The sequence below is a fragment of the Cervus canadensis genome, chromosome 4 (assembly GCF_019320065.1).
Source record: "Cervus canadensis isolate Bull #8, Minnesota chromosome 4, ASM1932006v1, whole genome shotgun sequence".
In the NCBI taxonomy this organism is placed as follows: domain Eukaryota; kingdom Metazoa; phylum Chordata; class Mammalia; order Artiodactyla; family Cervidae; genus Cervus; species Cervus canadensis.
The window spans coordinates 64,861,096-64,878,789 of record NC_057389.1 but is presented as its reverse complement, the minus strand read 5'-3'; the positions used below and the strand labels follow the sequence as shown (position 1 = coordinate 64,878,789).

Genomic DNA, 17,694 nt, shown 5'->3' with positions numbered 1-17,694 from the left:
CCCACCACCCCGGAGAGTGGAAGGGCTGCGGGGAGAGGGGCGCGTCCCATAACAGTTCCCACACTCCCTCCCCGCCCTGGGGTGAGGGTGGGCAGGAAGCTGTCTGGCAAGGGAGGGAGGAGCCGGCCACTTCCCGGTACCCAAGGCCGGAAGTCCTGCAGGGTGTGGGCACGGGGCTGCCCGAGGTCTGTGTGCCCTGGGTGGGGCCTCTCAGTTCTAAGTGGGCTGCAGGCGAGCCCAAAGACTTAGTCTCCAGGGAGACTTGGCCGCACACTCGGGGCCACGGGTTCCCCAGCCACAGAAAGGGGGAAGTAGTTACATCCGCCCGCCCACGCGTGGGGGGGTGTGTGGGCAGCCTGAGGACCCCTGGCCCAAGCTCCACCCCTGGGGGGGTGGCGCCAGGCCTCCACGACACCCGTCGCACCCAGAGTCAAGCCAGGGCCTAGGGCAGGCGCTCAAGGCCCGTCAGTTTGGCTCCACCCTGGCCCTTAGTGGACTCCTTTCTGCCTGCCAAGCCTTGCATTCCAGCTCTCCCCAGCCCTGACCATTGCGATCAAGCCTCCAGGCCTTTGCTCGGTCCTTGCCCTACTCAGGAACACTCCTAGTGCCCCAGCTCTGGCTGGGAACTTCCCCAGTCTGCGTCTTCCACCACAGCCCACCTGGGGCTCCCTGAGGGCTGGGCCAGGTGGCAAGTCCCACCTTCATCCACTTTGGGGCTGGGCAGAGACACACCGTAATACTGAAGGTCGTTTTACATGTATTTCCTCACAACAGTCACCTAAGAGAACTAATTATCCTCCCACTTGGTAGATGAGAAAACCCAGGCCCAGAGAGAAATACCATTTGGTCCAGAGCACTGGGGGTGTTTGTTAAATTAGTGACCACCGTCCCTAGGCTCATTTCCTGTAGCCAAGACCCAGCCCTCCTAAGCCCCAGTTCCAGGAGCCCCACCCAGGGGGAAGGGAACAGGTGCAGTCCAGGAGTGTCCTGGGAGCACTTGCTAAGGCCCTTCTGCCCCTCCTGCCACCCAGTCACCCCTAAATCATCGCACAACCAAGCCAGGAAGGTAGGATGCCCGGGTCCACCTTATACCTTCAGACCTTAAGGTCAAAAGCGCAAACGTCCCCTCTGGTTCGGAGGACCACAAGATGGAGGTGGGGATGGGACAGTTAAGGTCGAACACCCTGCTCACGCAGCCGGACCCCCCGGAGATTAGGGCTGTGAACCAGCTGGCCACTGCAGGGCTGGGTAGGGGATAAGGAAGGAGGGTGTAGATCAAGGCACCCGCTGAATCACAGGAGCTGTGTCTGCACGGTGCAGGGCGGGGGGGGGCACTTGGTCTACTGCCGCGTACGCCTCTCAGGGCGCTGTCTGGCGCCCAACCCTGGGGTCCGAGGGTCACAGCCCTACCCGGGAGTCCTAGAACCCCACCCCGGGTTGGGACTGTGGCCCTTGGTCCCTTCCCGCTGTGCGGGCCTGAAACGCACACGCCTGCGGGGGGGGGGGGGGCGAGGAGGGAGAGGCGCCCAGCCGAAGGGGTGCAGCGACCTGAGAGGCGGCCGGTCAAGCCACGTGGGCGTGGGCAGCACAAAAAGGTAAATTGAGGCCCAGTGTAGGCAGGGGCTGCGGAATCACAGGAGGCGGGGACGGCCCTGCACCAACCAACCCCTCCTCCCAAGGAGGAAAAAGTTGAATGGGAGGGGGCGGCCCCCGGAAGCCCGCAGGGCTGGAAACGCGGCTTCCATGGCAACGCGCCGCGAACCGGGCCTGACGTCACTGTGGGGCGGGTGCCCCGCCCGCCCCCGTCCTAGCGTTGAAAGGCTCAGGCCCCGCCTACTCTTGGGACGCCTCATTGGCGGCGACCTCGATCGCTGCTCTGCTCGCCCCAATAGCCGCGCGGGATTGCTGCCGGAGGCGGGACTGCGGCGTGGCCAGGCCGAGTGCGCAGGCGCGGCGCGGGGGCGTGTGCCCCCCCCCCCCTCCTCCTTTTCCCTCTGGCCGCACGTCCGCAATTTGGGGGCGGGAGGAGCGCCAAGGGGTCTGACGACCGCTGCAGCTCTGAGATGGAAGAGGGGGCGTACCTGAGGGTGCCGCACGTGGACCCCCGCACGGGCGCGATCGCGTGCACCCGCCTTTCAAGCCCGGCCATTGTCTGTTGTCTCTTCCCCCGACCCTGTGTGCGCGAGCTCCTGGCTAGGGGAGCGCAGGGCGGGAAGCGGGAGAAGGGCAGTTGGGCTAAGGCTTTCCCAAAAGAATAGGAGTTTGCCAATTACAGGAAGAGGGAAATGGTGCCCCATGTTGGGGGCACGGCGTGCGCAGATGTCTGAAGACGTGAATGCGGGTGCATTTGGGAGACATCTGAAAGTCAGTTTGGGGGACCTAAAACAAAAGGCGACGGCAAAGACCCGACAGGAATGATTCCTCAAATCTTGCTTGGGGGCGATGAGATGGGGACCCCAAGGAGGAGGAGCAGGTGGAGGGAGCAGAGGCCGGAACATCCCAGGAGATGTCTGGTCTGGGGCTCTGCTTAGACAAGCCTGGGAAGGGACAGATGAGGCATTGTCTGAAGGGGGCCTCTGGTTCACAGTGAGATGTCTGGCAAGGGGGCTGCAGGGAGTTCGGAGGTTGGGGACCCAGGAAGGGTCTTAGCGGCAGGAAGACCTCATCTCTGCCTGGCTATGCCTCAGTTTTGCTGTAACCAGTAGTCCACTCAGAGAAGGCAGCGATCAGTAATGAACAAGGTGGCCTTTGCCAGGTGGGGAGGATGTGAGCCAAAACCTCTGGTCCGAGGTTACCCCTGGGGCTAGCTGGGGCTGACAGCCCCAACACTTAGATGGGGGTTGGCACTGGAGGTGTGGACAGGTGTGGCTGCCAAGGTGTGGAGTCCAGACAGAGGCCTGGATCCAGGTGCTGGCTCACAGATGGGCCGTGCTTCTGGGGTGATGAGGCAGCTGTGGGCGAGAAAGAGAAGGTCACTGGGGTCACGTCTTTTTGTTCAAGGCCTGACAAGGCCCGAGTCCCCTGCGGGGCGGCCAAATGGGTAATTGGGGCTAGCTGCACGGTTTTGAAATGCCAAAGGACGCGGCATTGGGGTGGCTTGGGAGGAACGCTGAGAGAAGCCAGGTCCCTGGGGAGGTGAGGGTGAGTGGTGCCCTGCTGGGGCGCGCCAGCACCCCCAGCACCGGGCGTGTGCCCCAGCACAGCCACCCTCGCCCAGGCCTGGCGGGAACGCCCTCCTCTCCAGACGCCTTGGGAATGGGAGTTGCCAAGCTACAGCCAAGGGTGCTAGGGCTCAATTCAGGAGTCTCCCCTCCAGCCCCACCCACGGCCGCCCCCACCGGGCCGGGCAGAGGACAAGGAGCCTCCGGTGTCACTTGGGACAGGTGAGCCGCCCAGCTCGCAAGTGGGGGCGGGGCCGCTGTCACCTGGGGCCCTTTCCCGACGGGATCCTCTCCCAGCCCTGGCCTGCTGCCTCGGTTCCCCTCACCCACGTGTGCCCTTCCCCCTCCTCCCTTTGAGTTCTCCTTTCCTGTGTCTTCCTGTTTCCCTTTCTTTCCGCCTTTCTTGGTTTCTGGGTCTGTCTGTGTTTCTGTCGGAGTCTCCATCTCTCTCGGCGGTCTCCCTCTATTTTCGTCCATTCTCGGCCTCACCGGCTCCTCCTCCCGACCTCTCCCCCGCTTCCGCCCCCTCTTGGGGGCCCCCTCCCTCAACCCCGGCGTACATTCCAGCCTCCGCCCCCGCCTCGCCGCCCCTCCCTGGAGCCAGCTGCTGCAGTGGTGGGTTCCCGAGATGCTGCGGGAAGGCTTGAGCTGGAGTCAGAGAGGTCGGGAGCCGGCGGGGGCTGGAGAGGGCACCCCCTAACTCCTCTGGAATGTGGGCTGGGCCGGCCCCACGAGGTCGGGAGAAGGAGGTCGCGCGCCCGCAGGCTGAGGCGGCCGGAGACGGCTGGCTACATCTGCCCTGTGCACGGCCCACACCCCGAACGCTACCCACGGGCCTCGCAGAGAATCAGCCCAACCCCGGACGCCCACGCAGGGCCCCTTACTGCCACCAGACCCAGACCAACCCGCCTCCCTGTCCCACACGCGCGCTGCACCCGCTCTGCAGTCCACGAGAGAGGCTTATCTCGCCTGCAGCACAGGGACCCCCATACACAACGCCCCCCACAGTCACAAACCTACCCCAACCTTCACTTATGGGTACCACAACCTCAGTCAACTGTGTGACCCTCAGAACCTGCTCTCACCCAGGGCCAAGACCTCCCTGACAAAAACCACAGCATTGAAGGTCACATCAGGCAGCCCAAACTCAGACCCTCAGAGACGCTGCTCAGCGGAGGCGGCACCCAAACCCGGGGCGCCCCAGCCACAGACACTGCCTACGCACCCTTCCTCCTGCAGGCCCAGCCAAGCAAAGCGGCCACTGGGGTGGGCAGGTGCAGGAGCGTAGGTGCACCATCAGAAAAAGTGGGGCTTCCTCCTGCACGGCAGACCATCCCCTGAGCGGCCTAAGACCCAGAGGAAGAAGAGAAAAACGGCCCTAGGAGCCACTCCAGGGTGAGCCCTGGTTGCCTCGCTATGATCCTTGCTGACCCAGGGAAGTGTTGCTGTTGCACCCATTCTCAGCTGCGGCACCCAGGCTCAAACAGAAGCCCAGACGCTGCCTGCCCTCACAGCTGGGCACCCAGGCAGTCCCTGACCCTTGAAGGAGGGACGGGGATGGGCAGCGGGCAGGACAAGTCCCGTGGGTACCTGTGTCTGCCAGCTTGGGTGTGGGGGCAGGGATGTGGAGGCTGCTATGTATGTCTGCCTGGACACACAGGTCACAGAGGTGTCTTTCCTGAGCCCTTGGCAGCTGCCCCAGGAGGGCGGGCTCTCTCCATGCTTGCCACTCCCAATGTTGCCATGGAAACTACAGCCCCAGTCAGGGGTCCTTTGGCCCCTCCATGGGTCTGCAGTGAGCCTGTATATAGGGCCAAGGTCAAGGGAGTCGACCAGGCTTCAGTGGGACAGCTCCTCCTGCCTCTGCAGTGGGGCTGTGGACTACACAGCCCTGCCCCAGTCTCAGAAACCCAGGAGGTATTGCCTCCCTAGCACCCCTACCCAGGGAAGCTTTGGGGTTTCCATGAGCATGCAGTGGCTGCACTGGGCCTGCATTTCACACACACTTGATATGTCTCATGCGTGAATGCATGTATTGGTGTGGGCCTCCAGGTGTCTCCTGGGTCCCTTCACAGTCTGCCTGCAGTTGGTGGGGGTTGCAGTCACTAGCATGGTCCAGGAGCTGCCTGACTGTTGTATTCCTGAGATGAGGGACCCGGGCAGGAGCAGAAGAGAGACAGCCATCACATTCCTGGGCCATGAGTCACAGGGAGCTCCACCCAGGTGCCCGCCATGACCCCCTCCACCAGGAAGCCCCCTCCTAGGAACAGGAGGGAAGCAGAAGCCAGGCTGCAGTCAGCTAACTCTTCTGTACTCACTGTGGGCAGACACCTGGGCTTCCTAGGGATCTCACATGTGCCCCCTACACATGCAGGTGGAAAATGGGGGTAGTTAACCTCTTCTTCCGGGCTTCTGGCCTCCTTCCTGTCACCCTCCTCTGCCCTAGAGGCCCTGGTTGCTGCTGACACAGCACAAGGCATGTGCCCACCCCAGGGTCATGAGTCACAACATGCCACCAGCCATGAGCACATATGATCTGGGAGTTCTGGTCCCCTGAGTCACGAACACCAAGCCCTTCTGGGCTGATTCCACATCCTGGTTTTGCACATATTTTGGGGTCTGTGCACAACCCCTCTGTTCTTGCACATAGAAAATGACCATGCAAACATGTTTCCATGTGTGCACACGCATGCACACACCTCCATGCCACTTTGCACATACACATACACGTGAGTTCTGTGCACACACTTCCACACCCATGTGCACGTGCACACAGCGCCACTTTCATGCTCACACAGGCATGGTCCTCAGATCCTGTTTCTCCATCTCTGCACCCACGGGTCCCCTGCCCAGAGGCACACATGTGCACCACACCTGGCAACATACACATACATCCAGTCCCCACTTCTCCCTCCCTGGCTCTTGGCCCCGGGGATCTGGGCCAGGCTGGCGGGCTGGAGTTTCTGCCTGGACGGTCTCACTTCCGCGCCCCCGCCGAGCGGCCGCCAGGTGCACCGGCCCGGCCCTCGCCTGGTCGCCGGGAGGGGGCGGTAATTACTCGGCCCCGGGGTCTCTCCCCCTCCACGCGCCTTTCATCCCGGCCACGCCCGACCCGAGCCCAGACGCTCATTACCGCCTCCCGCCCGGTCATTAGCCGGGGTCGGGGGAGGACCCGGCGTCCGGCGGGCCGGGCCCAGCGGGGAGGCCTGGGGGTTCGGTGCGGGAGCGCAGCGGCCACCCCCCCCGCCTCCGTGGCAACGCGAGTGGGTGAGGTGTCCTGCCCCGAGGAAGTGGGGTGGTCTTCGGGCGGGCGCCTGTGGAGGGGCGTCTTGTGAGTGCCCAGAAGTAGACCTTCGGCCTAATCCGCGTCCAGCCGGGCAGGCGGCAAGCCGCGCATCGCGGCCGCGAATAGCAGCTTCGCCCCCTCCCAAGGCTATTTTAAGCCCCCTCTCCCCGACCTCCCCAAGCGCTCTGGCGGAGGAGTGGGTGGGGGGGGGGGAGGCCTGAGGGCGGGACGGGAAACCCCTCCCACGCCAATGCTCGTGGCAGTCGGCTGGACCGCGAGGCGGGTCCGGGAGCCCCTGGCCAGGCTGACAACGAGGCCGCAGCGCCCCCTTGTGTCCTCGGGGAGAACGTGGAGCAGGGCCGAGGCAGGGAGCAAGGTGGTCCCAGCCCCCTGCGACCACCCTCCCCACCCCGCCGCTCACGGGGACAAACAGTCCTCGTTACACACTGAGTCACAGGGACACGCCGGCAGCCAGGTACGGATACAGGTACCACACCTGAGACGCAAGCGCACACTTCCCACACTGTGCCCGGGGCAGGCGCACCTGAGGACAGGTATCCACAGGTATAGGTCCACACTGCGATGGGAACCCAGGACAGTCGTGGGTACTTACTCAGCCCTGTACCAAGCAACAGCCTTGTAGTAAGTACACGCTGAATAACTGCTGGTGGAAAAATGAATGAACCAAGGTACTTCATAAAACCAGGAGAAGGCAGATTAGGAACCACAGAACAGTGGGGGCGGGGGGCAAAGAGTGATGAGGGTCCCCTGTGACTCCGGGGCCCCCGTTGCCTGGGCTGGGGCCAGGAGCCACCGACCTGACTTTGCTGGGGGAGCAGATCAGAACGCCGGTGGAGTGGGGATTACTCTCTGGCTGTGCATGCCCGGCCCTCGGGCTCCACCATGGGCGCCGCGGGAGGGGGAGCTGAGCGATGAGTCCCTCTGCTCCTTTTAATAACCGCCCTGCGTGAGTGGCTGACGCAGCAGCTCCTGCTGCTGCTGACAGAGTTGTATGGTGGGGGCTGTGGTGTGGGGGACGAGGTGCAGAGAGATGGCTGCCAGGAGTCATGAACTACTGCCTGAAGCTGGGAGGGGTCCCAGCGACCTTGTCACAGGAGACAGTGTCCATACCCCCGTGCCTACTGTGTCAGCTAGACCCACCCGAGTGTGGGATCGAGTGTGGGGCTTGGAGAGGCCTGGAGCTTGCCTGGTATGTGTGTGAGGCCTTTCTTCTCGGATTCTCTCTTAATTTTTCTTTTTTTAAACCTCAATTTGGGGCATATGGGATCCTAGTTCTCAGACCAGGGATTGAACCTGCACCCTTGCATAAGAAGTGGGGAGTCCTAGCCACTGGACCAGCAGGGAAGTCCCTCAAATCCCTCTAACTTTTAGCAAAATATCTGCCTTTGAAGACCGTCTGGAGCAGGAGTATTACCTTGGCCCTCTGGTCTGGGGAGGCAGAGGTCTGCACTAGCTTCTTGCACCCCATGGAAGGGTTCAGGGCCACAGAAGGTAGTATGAGGCAAGGCCTGGGCAGGGGGAAAGGGGTGACAAGAGGAGAAACTGGGAACAGCCTTGGGGGTGAATATTTCTGCAGTAGCAGAGGTGTTGGGACTCCCAGACAGGAAAAAGTTTCATGGGGAGGAGCCAAGTGGCACGCCCCTGGCATGGGCGGTGAGTGGGTTCTAGGTGTGCAAAACAGTGTGCTTTGAGGAGAAGGGAAGGAGCTGGAGCACACAGTGAAGTTGGGGGCTGAGCTGAATGTTGGGGTGCAGTGGAGACTCCAGGGCTGGGCACAGAGCCCAGCTCTGTGGGTTTGAGAGCCCAAGTCAAGGTCAGTCTGCAATCTAGAGCCTGGGATGCACAAAAATGTCTGGCCGGCTGACTGTGGGGTGTGGGTGCCACCTACCAGACCTGGTGAAGTCAGGATTGGGGTGGGAATTAGGTGTGGATGCAGTCTGGAATTTGTAAGGAAACAAAGTTGGAAAGCAGGAAAAATTCGGATCGTGGAGAATACTGGGGTCCACATAAATGGAGTTGTCTCAGTGTTAGGGTTTGGGCGGGCTTTGGGACTGACCACATGAAGTGGTGTATTCAGGAGAGTTGAGGTTCTAGGAGTTCTGGGTTGTCTGTTAGGTTGGCAAATTTATAAGGACTAATGCTGGGGTTCAGATGAAGGTTCGGGTGTCTGAGAACTGTATCTCGGGTGGTTCTGGGTACCTAAGTGAGGTTGGTTAGTCGGTAATTGCTGGAGCACCGCAAAACTGGGGGTTTCAGGCACCCCCAGAAGGTTCCCAGGAGATGCTCTGGCAGCATCCGCCAGAGCCCCTTTGTTCTCCGCCACAGGCCAGGGGGCTGGCATGCGGAAGTAGGTCCGCTCCGCCCCGCCGCGAACCTGCCCCGCCCCCCACTCACTGGCTGGGGACTGCGGACCCCGCGCGTCCCTGTGCCCAGCGCCCACGCGCGGGAGGGGGCGGGACCGCTACAGGCCCGGCCCCCCAGCTCATGAATATGAGGCACAGCCACGGTCTCCAGGGCCTGGGATTGGCCGGCGCAGCGCGGGGAGGATAGCTCAGGGGCGGGGCCTGGCGGCGAACTATATAAGGCCAGGCGCACAGCGCCCCCCTCCTCACTCGCGCGTTAGGAGGCTCGAGTCGTTTTGCTGTCCTGTCTTCCCGCCTGCGCCAGGGACCTGCCCAACTCAGTGGTGAGGGCCCTGGTGGCACCGGCTCCACGGGCCCGGGGCGGCGGGCGGCCTGCGGCTAGCTGGGCGGGGCGGTGGCGGCACGCCCTTGGGCGGGGGCGGTGCCAGGGCGGGCACGGGGTGGAGTCCGCCCCGCCAGCGGCGAGGGGCAGCGTAGACCGGGTAGAGCCGTGGCCGGACGGCATTCCCTGTGGGCCAGGCCTGCCGCGAGCGTGACATCTCCGTAAAATGGCGGCCGCGAGCGCGAGACAGCGCCTATTGAAATGGCGGGAGCGCCAATGCCCGGATGGAGTGGCGCAGGACGCGCGCGGGGGCGCATGCGCATGCTGGGCGTGGCCGGGCCAGGGCTCCTCCCCGCTTTCCTATTGGCTTTCTGCGAGGGCAACACAGCACCGTTGCCACCCACGGCTTAAGTTTGGGTCCTAGTTTCGCGGCTGCAGGTCGCCTTCTGGCCTGTTTCTGGCTCCTTGGCGGAAGCCTGTGTCCCATAAAGGGTCAATCTAAGCACCGCCCCACAATCCCGCCCTGCGTTGGCATCCCAGCGCAGACGCCCCCCGCCCCCGCTCCAGCTCCCCCGCCACTCCCTGCACAGTACCATCCAGTGGACCAAGCACTTTGCCATGATGGTCTGGTTAGGACTTAGTCCTCCGGTGTTTGCAAAGTGCGGAAGCCAAGGTGCACTCAGCCCATGGCAATGGTGGTCGATGCCCTCTTTAAGGGTCCAGTGTTAAACCTCCTGTGAGGGTGTCACCAGGCTGGAGTTTGGGGGCCCCATGGTCAAGTAGCACTGACGAGCGCGGCAGAACCGCGGTGTGGACCCAGCTCTCGGAGCTCCGAGTATTGGCTGAGAGGGGTGGACTTGGCCCACGCTCAGAGTAGAGGCAAAGGGCCCGAAGTGATAAAGGAATTAAGGGCTTGTTTGAGATGAAGTACTGGGTGTTGGCTTGGGACAGTTAAAGGGCAGCTAAATAATTTCTCACGGTTTCCCCCATGAGCATATGTTTCTTGTTTAAAGTAAAATAGGGAGGGGTGAGTTTGGAAGCCCCTGCAGGACCTAAGAGTATTTCAATGGTGTTTTCCTCAGGCCACCATGGCATCAGATGAGGGCAAGCTTTTCGTCGGAGGGCTGAGTTTTGACACCAATGAGCAGTCACTGGAGCAGGTCTTCTCAAAGTACGGACAGATCTCTGAAGGTGAGACTGGTGCCAGAGGAGGTGGCTGAGCAGGGCTGCACACAGGGAGGGCGGGGTCCTGACCTCAGACCTCTCTACTGCACAGTGGTGGTCGTGAAAGACAGGGAGACCCAGCGATCCAGGGGCTTTGGGTTTGTCACCTTTGAAAACATCGACGATGCCAAGGACGCCATGATGGCTATGAATGGGAAGGTGAGGGGTGGCCACTTTGGGGTCCGGAGGGTCTGGGCTGCAGACCTAGGGCGGGAGGTGTAGAGGCTTACTGTGTTCACTCTTGGTCTCCAGTCTGTGGATGGGCGGCAGATCCGGGTGGACCAGGCAGGCAAGTCATCTGATAACCGATCCCGTGGATACCGAGGTGGCTCTGCTGGAGGCCGGGGCTTCTTCCGCGGGGGCCGGGGCCGGGGCCGTGGTTTCTCCAGAGGTGAGTGCCACCTGCGGGGATGAGGTGGGGGGCATTGCTGCAGGAGCTGACACTTTTCCTTCTGTGCCCTCTGTAGGAGGTGGGGACCGCGGCTATGGGGGGAGCAGGTTCGAGTCCAGGAGTGGGGGCTATGGAAGCTCCAGAGACTACTACAGCAGGTGGGGGCAGCGGTCCTGCAGAGGGTGGGGGCTGGTGGAAACCCCCTGAGGTGCCCTCCATGCCCATCTTTGTCCTCCTTGCAGCCGGAGTCAGGGTGGCGGGTACGACCGGAGCTCTGGCGGGTCCTACAGAGATAGCTACGACAGTTATGGTAAGTGGCACTCCAAGGGCTGGTGGTGGGAGCTCAGTGCGCCTCGGTGCGCTCTGCCAGTCTCGATCAGAGCTGGTTACTCTGCTGACCCTGTAAGGGACAAGACTGCCCTCTCGGGTCTTGGTGCCAGCAGCCACTTCTACTGACCAAGGAGAAAAGGGAGATCCAGGGCCTCTGAGCAGAGTGGGCAGGCAGCATCCGTGCGTGTGGGCCACCGCCACCCTCGGCTGTGGGGGGGTTGGTTGCTCCTGAGGCTGCAGGGCTGGGCCCCCAGGGCCGGGCCAGGCGTGGACTGCTGCCTCTTGCCGTCTGCTTCCGCGCCTTTACACTGTGCCTGCTTCTTGTTCTCAGCTACACACAACGAGTAAAAATCCTTCCTGCTCGAGATCGTCCTTCCAATGGCTGTGTGTTTAAGGATTTGGGGAGCGCCGCTGCATCGTTAGTGTGTAGTGACCACGCCTCCTTGTGCCCACTTCTGTAGTTTTGTTGGTTCTGATCTTGTCAAACACAGCCTGACTGCTTCTGACCCCCAGATGGCCTCACTGCTGCCCTTTGCTTTTTAAGGAAGTGCATTGTTTTTAAGGGTTTTTAAATCATTTTGAAAAGCACTTCCAGTTTTACTTTTAACCTTTTTACCACTAGCCAAGAGATTTTTTAGAAAATAACTGGGGGTTGTGAGGGTTTTGTTTTTGTTTTTGGTTGTGTTGCCATTTTCGTTTCTTTTCAGTGGGGTCAACCCCGTGAGGTTGCTCCTTTTTGAGGTTGAACGAACTCTGGATCCGCTCTCTTTGTCGGAAGCTGAGCAAGCTGTGGCTTTTTTCCAACTTGGTGTAACATTTCTGAGTGTAGCGTGGTCAGACCGTGCAGGAGGCAGTGGAGGTGCCCGGGCTGCCCGCCTGTCCTGGGCGACCCACAGTCCCCAAGAGGTTCTTGACAATGTGTGTTTATATTGTCCTTTTTTACTGGAAGTCATACACATATGCCATCACTGTTGTATTTGAAGTGGTTGAGGAATCCTTGTATGCCGTTTTCTTTGGCTTCACGAAGCTGATTAAAAGACTGTCTGAATGAACCTCGCTCTGAGCATCTCCCTTTGATCGCACCACACGCGTCCTGCTGCCAGCTTGAAGCAGGCAGAGTAGAGCAGAGCGGGCAGCTAGAGGACTAGGGCTGCCATCCTACCTGCAGCTCCCAGAGCTAGAGGAGGAAGGTAGAGCCAGTGACGCTGGCTGGGCCCCTGTGACCGCCGACTGCCCCCACCCAGTTAGGCGAGCAGGTGGGTGACGGGAGTGGGCTCTCGGACTGCAGGGCAGCCCCGGGATTCTTCTGGCCATGGCAGCTGGAGGGCTCGATGGGCGGGCAGCCTAGCAGGGACAGTGGACATGGGGGCGCCCAACGCTGACCCTGAGCCCCTTAATCTAGAATCAGGCCAGAGAGCGAGCGGATGCAGACAGTGTCCCTGGGTGACCACAGACTGACTGGCTCATTAGCTAGCTCTGCTGTTGCTTTACAAGTTCTGAGCATTCTCTGCTAGCCTATGGAAGCTGCAGCCCCTCGGAGGACAGAAGTGTTGTGCGCCCAACAGAACCCTCTGAGACGCAAGCCGCTCCCTGGGCTAGCTCATATGTGGAGATAGTCCTGTCACCGAGGTAACTCCTTTTGCTCGTCCGCATTCCTCCTCTCTCGGGCGCTCATATGAAAGGAAAGCCATATTACCCGGGGAATGTTCCTTTGACTTTTTTGCTTTTCTATTTTTTTTCCTTTTTTTTTTAAAATACAAGGTGGAACCAAAGGCAGGCCCCAGCCATTTGCCCTTCCCCACCTGCAGCCAGGCGAGCAGCCTGGGCAGTTGAGCTTCACCGGTAGGTTCCACCCGATAGTAGGATTGGAGACCACCAAACGCCCTGCCTTTTGGAATTTTTTGTTCATCAATTGACTGTCTTTTCCAGACCTCTTTAAGTCACACTCCTAACTAGTTCTCTACGGTGTCTGCTGCTGCCATGACATTTTTCCCAGAGCTTGTGCTGTTTTCTAAGCAGCTCCGTCCCAAGTGGGTGGCTGGCTCTGCTTAAGAGTGGAAGGTAGCCTGACCCATCTGAAAGGCTCAGGCCTGCTCATGGCGGGGCCTCAGGTTGGCCCCGATGACTAGCTTGAGACCCTCCCAGGAGCTGTGGATTGTTCTGGGGGAAGCAGGGAGGGGAGCTCAGCTCTGCCAGGGGGTAAGGGCTAACACTCGTTTGCTTTGGCAGGTTGAATGGAAGTCAGTGTGACCCGGAGGAAGTGTGGCCTGAGAACAGTGTTGACCTGGGGTTCCTGTCCCAGGAGGGACTCTACCCAGGATCGAGCCAGAGGCACGGATGCCTGCCCTCGCAGCCCGTCGCCTGTAAGTGCTTCCTGGGGCGGGAGGCATGTGGCCCTTTGGCCCAGGCCCTTGCAGTGGGTTCTCCCCTCCCGGCACCTTGATCCATTGGGGACAGTGTCTTCGCCTCCTGCTGGAGTGGCCCTTGTGCTCCCCCCAATCCCTCCTATCTTTTCAGCAGATGTTTTACTGGCAAGGTTGGGGCACGGGGTTCAAGGTGCTCCAGGAGGACAGGCCTGTGGTGCTGGCAAGGCGGTCGGTCCTCACCCGCGATGTGACAAGAAAGCGTGGAAGTCACGTTTGAATAAAGGGATGGTGTGTCCACCCACAAATCTTGAGTCTCGTTTGGGGCGTGGTGTGGAGGGCGGACACCGATTCTGCAGGGGTGGTCCAGATGGAAGGGGTGTGGTGGAGAGTCCACTGGAGAAAACCTGTTTCGGCCTTCCTTCTGGGCATGAGCTGGAATCAAACCAGGAAGACAAGCTTGACAGCTCATTGCCGCCTTGGGCTGTTCCCCTGGGACTGTTCTCTCAGGGTCTGAGGGTGTGGCCAGACTGAGCAGAGGAGGAGGTGGTCCCTTGGGTCCCCCATCCCAGGGGGGGCAGGCATCTCTCCCAGAGCCCAGGCTGAGGTCTTGGTGGTGACCTTGGGCATCTTCATCTTTGCAGCCCACGGGGCTGGTGGCCTTGCTCCCAAGCTGCTTGCTTTCTGCCCCAGTCTTGGGGTGCAGAACTTTAGGCTTGAGCCGTGGTTCCACTGCCTCGGGCTCTGGGCTGGTTGTATTAACTCCGAGCAGGGTGTGGCCCTGTGAGGCCCAGGTCACTGGCTTAACTCCCTGCTTCTCCCACGGGATGTGTTTGGTCTCTTCTGGTCTCCCCCACCCCCAAAAGCAGGATGTGCAGGTTCGGGGCCTGGATGTCTCCTCCACGGGAGGATCAGGCCCAGTGTGCCACCGCGCAGCTGTTATCGTAGCCCAGGGCTAGTTGAGTGGGGACGCAAATGTTCCCAGGGCCCACCTGGGAGGGAGGCCCGCCGGATCCCGTCGCATCTGCCTCCGCATCAAAGTCCCTGACCCTGGTAGGTGTTTCCAATAACCCGCTCCCGACGTGGCGTGCGGGGCGGCCGCGGTGCTCACGCTCCGGTCGGGAGACAGGACTGAGGCTTCGAGCCCTCGGGAGCAGGCTGAGCGAGGAGCCGGCCGGCTCTGGACGCGGGGAAACAAGAGCCCAGGTGAAGTGAGGTGAACGGCCGGGGGAGTGGCTTGGCATTTCCGGCTACGAGGCCACGCCCCTGAATCCCGTTGGCTGACACTGCCCCACGCCATTGAATGACAGCGCCTAAAGGGGGGCGGGGCGCAACTAGCGCTTCCGCCGGGCCATGGGGCCGCGCTTGCTGCCGCCGCTGCTCCTGCTGCTGTCGGCGCTCTTGCTGCCGCCACTGCTTTGCGGAGCCGAGGACACGACCCCGTCACCACAGGCCACGTTGCCGCCGCCGCCCGTCGTGACGAACGGGAGCCAGCCGGCTGCACCGCACAACAACACACATCCGCGGCCGCCGGGCTCGCCGGGCTCGCCACTGCTGCGCTCTCTCTACGTGGTCACGGGCCTCATCGTTCTGGCCGCGCTCTACTTCCTCATCCGGGCATTCAGGTGCGTCAGGCGCACGCCGCCGCCGCCCGGGCGCGGCCAATCCTCGCGGGGCTCGCGCCCCACGTGCTTAGGCGCCTGAAGCCCAGTGCGCCAGCGTCACGTGGCTGGTGGAGGGGGGTGGTGCGGTAAGAAAGTCACGTGATGCGCTGTTATTTTTTTTCTGAAGTTTGGGTGCTGCTGCTGCTAGTTTTCCAGAGGGAGCCTCGGAGGCGAGAGGTTGTGGGTTGCGTAGGGCACCGGGAGTCTCCGGAACACTATGCGGCTCCGCCAGCCTGGCGACGAGCGTCGCGGCCACCATTCCAATTTGCGTCTGCGAGCCGGGGCTGGCCGCATCGTTCCCTATAGTTAATGCTCACAGCCCGGCCGGTGCCAGACCGGAGCCTGCCCCGGCGCTTTGCTGCTCCTGTTCAGTCTAGGGCTGGACATGATTATCGGTGTCTAGGTTCTGCCCATGCTCCCCCGAGTTGAGGACCCTCTTGCTTTTCCCGCCTGCAATACGGGAGACCTGGGTTCGATCCCTGGGTTGGGAAAATCCCCTGGAGAAGGGAAAGGCAACCCACTCCAGTATTCTGGCCTGGAGAATCCCTTGGACGGAGGAGCCTGGCAGGCTGCAGTCCATGGGGTCGCAAAGAGTCGGACACAACTGAAGCGACTTCACTTTCTTTCACTTTGCTTTTCCCGAGGCATACCCCTTGCCTGGTGCGGGCCCTTTGGCCCCTCCTCGGGCCCCTGACCTCCGCATTTGGCTTCCTCTCGGGTTGATCTCCAGAGAGCCTGTGTCCCACAGAGCTGACCATGTTCAGGCGCTTTCAACGGGCATTTTCTGTCTTCCTCGAACACTGCTGTGGGTGCACAACGCTTGTCTCCATGTCACTGCACGCTGTATCCATCATAGAGGCCTCATAGAGACCTCGCGGTTTCCCTGGCGGTGGTCAGGAGCCAGAGCTTCTGTCTGAGACAGCTCTTAACTTGATGTTTCTGGCAAACCCTAATACTTTCTCTGAGACTCAGTCTTCTTATCTGTATAGTGGGAGAAACTGCCCCCCCCCCCCCAAGGGTCCTAGCTCGGGGGTGGGGGGGGGGCTGCCAAGGGAGATGTCCACCTTTTGTTATTGATATAAGAGCAATTGACGATCGTTGTGACCTTTGTGAGAAGAAGTGCAATTAAGCCGGGAAGGTACACTGCAAGGCTTTGGGAGTCATGCAGAGGAGGATTATGGGGAAAGGTGGGAAGCTGGACAGGGGGTCAGCAGCTTCACGGAGAGGTCGTGAGAGAGTCACTGAGTGAGCCTGGGCCTGCTTTCAGATTGAAAAAGCCACAGAGGAGGAGATATGGGCTCCTGGCCAACACCGAGGACCCCACCGAGATGACCTCGATGGACAGTGATGAGGAGACAGTCTTTGAGACAAGGAACCTGAGATGGTAGGGTAGCACTCTACACACTTTCAGGGGCTCCTTGGGTGGATTGGGGGTGGGATCAGCAGGAAGAGAGTCAGGTGGATCACCTGTGCCTGTGCTCAGCATAGTCAGCACCCAGCAGCAGGGATGGGCCTGGAGTGAGCACTGTTTTGCTGTCAAAGGCTGCATGGCCTCATCTGAGGCCCCTGTCTCACAGTTTCAGTTTCCCATTTCTTTTTTTTTTTTAGTTTCCCATTTCTTTAACATGGGAACTAGCTGTATGGTTGGAGTAGGTGAGCACTTTCTCTTTGCCTGACACTGAAGGCCAAGATCAGTGTCAGAGATGGAGGATTCCTGCCAGGTGCTACCAAAGCTGCGGGATGGGTCTGAGACTGCCTCTCCAGCGCCCAGCCCTAGGAAGAGTGTCTCAGACACAGGGAGAGCAGAGAAGAGAGTGGGTTGACAACTGAGGTGACCCAGGGGCTTTGGGCTCAGGGCCAGCGACTGCCTGAGTGGGATTGATGGCCCCTTTAACCCCAGCATGTTGCAGGCTCAGGCCCAGAAGCTTGGAGACCGTAGGATGATTCTGACTTTCTGGCCCCCTTCCTACCCCCAGAGGGAGGCGTGGGTATGGTCTACGAATCCCTCTGGTGTCTGCATCTCCTGGCTACGGCACCTACGGCCTTTCCCCCCAGGTCGGGAGTCAGCAAGGCCTGCAGGCTAGGGGCAGGGGCTGGGATGTTAGAGGGCTCAGCACTCAGCCTCAAACACAGCTGGGTGGGGGCAAAGTGGGGTGGGCTCACCCACATTTCTCACCACCTTCTACTCCTCCTTTCCAGATGTTTGGTTCGGGAAGGCAGCATTTCCAGTGGCCCTGGGGGAAGGATGAAAGGCAGGGGCCCTCCCAGTGCTTGGAACACCCTGCCTGGACCAGAGAGTGTGTGTGGGGCCCTCCCGGCCCACTGGAAGCCAACTCAGCCCTCCCTGCAGACAGGACTGCCCAGGTTACCAGGTGGAAGCCAGAGGGGCACCTGCAGCCCCACACAGGACTCTGAGGCCCCTGGCCATGATGTGACTTATATCAGTCGCCCTCACTGGTGGGAATGCAGCAGCCCCAGGCTGAGGCCTAGAAGGCGGGCAGGCTGGGTGTCCTGTCTGGGAGCACGGTTCCTCTGGGGCGGGGACAATAAAGGCAGCAGTGCTTTTGTA

The 17,694-nt window shown here is 60.9% G+C and overlaps 2 protein-coding genes across 6 annotated transcripts; both read left to right on the top strand.

Annotated features, from left to right (window-relative positions):
* The first annotated feature begins 8,999 nt into the window (after window positions 1–8,999).
* On the top strand, window positions 9,000–14,141 carry LOC122439966 (cold inducible RNA binding protein). 5 transcript variants are annotated; one of them, XM_043465611.1, is made up of 9 exons: window positions 9,000–9,154; window positions 10,236–10,344; window positions 10,430–10,536; window positions 10,630–10,768; window positions 10,845–10,926; window positions 11,011–11,078; window positions 12,613–12,727; window positions 13,328–13,461; window positions 13,619–14,141. In XM_043465611.1, the coding sequence occupies exons 2-9, from the start codon at window positions 10,242–10,244 to the stop codon at window positions 13,993–13,995; spliced, it is 1,125 nt and encodes a 374-aa protein (XP_043321546.1). In that variant the 5' UTR covers window positions 9,000–9,154; window positions 10,236–10,241; the 3' UTR covers window positions 13,996–14,141. The 5 variants fall into 5 exon arrangements, with proteins under 5 accessions (XP_043321546.1, XP_043321545.1, XP_043321549.1 ...); XM_043465610.1 differs by having other exon boundaries at window positions 13,616–14,141; XM_043465614.1 differs by lacking the exons at window positions 12,613–12,727; window positions 13,619–14,141 and having other exon boundaries at window positions 13,328–13,465.
* A 522-nt stretch (window positions 14,142–14,663) lies between these two features.
* Window positions 14,664–17,694, top strand: FAM174C (family with sequence similarity 174 member C). The gene is made up of 3 exons (XM_043465616.1): window positions 14,664–15,086; window positions 16,393–16,509; window positions 17,325–17,694. Coding segments are annotated over exons 1-3 (390 nt in total). The 5' UTR covers window positions 14,664–14,814; the 3' UTR covers window positions 17,326–17,694.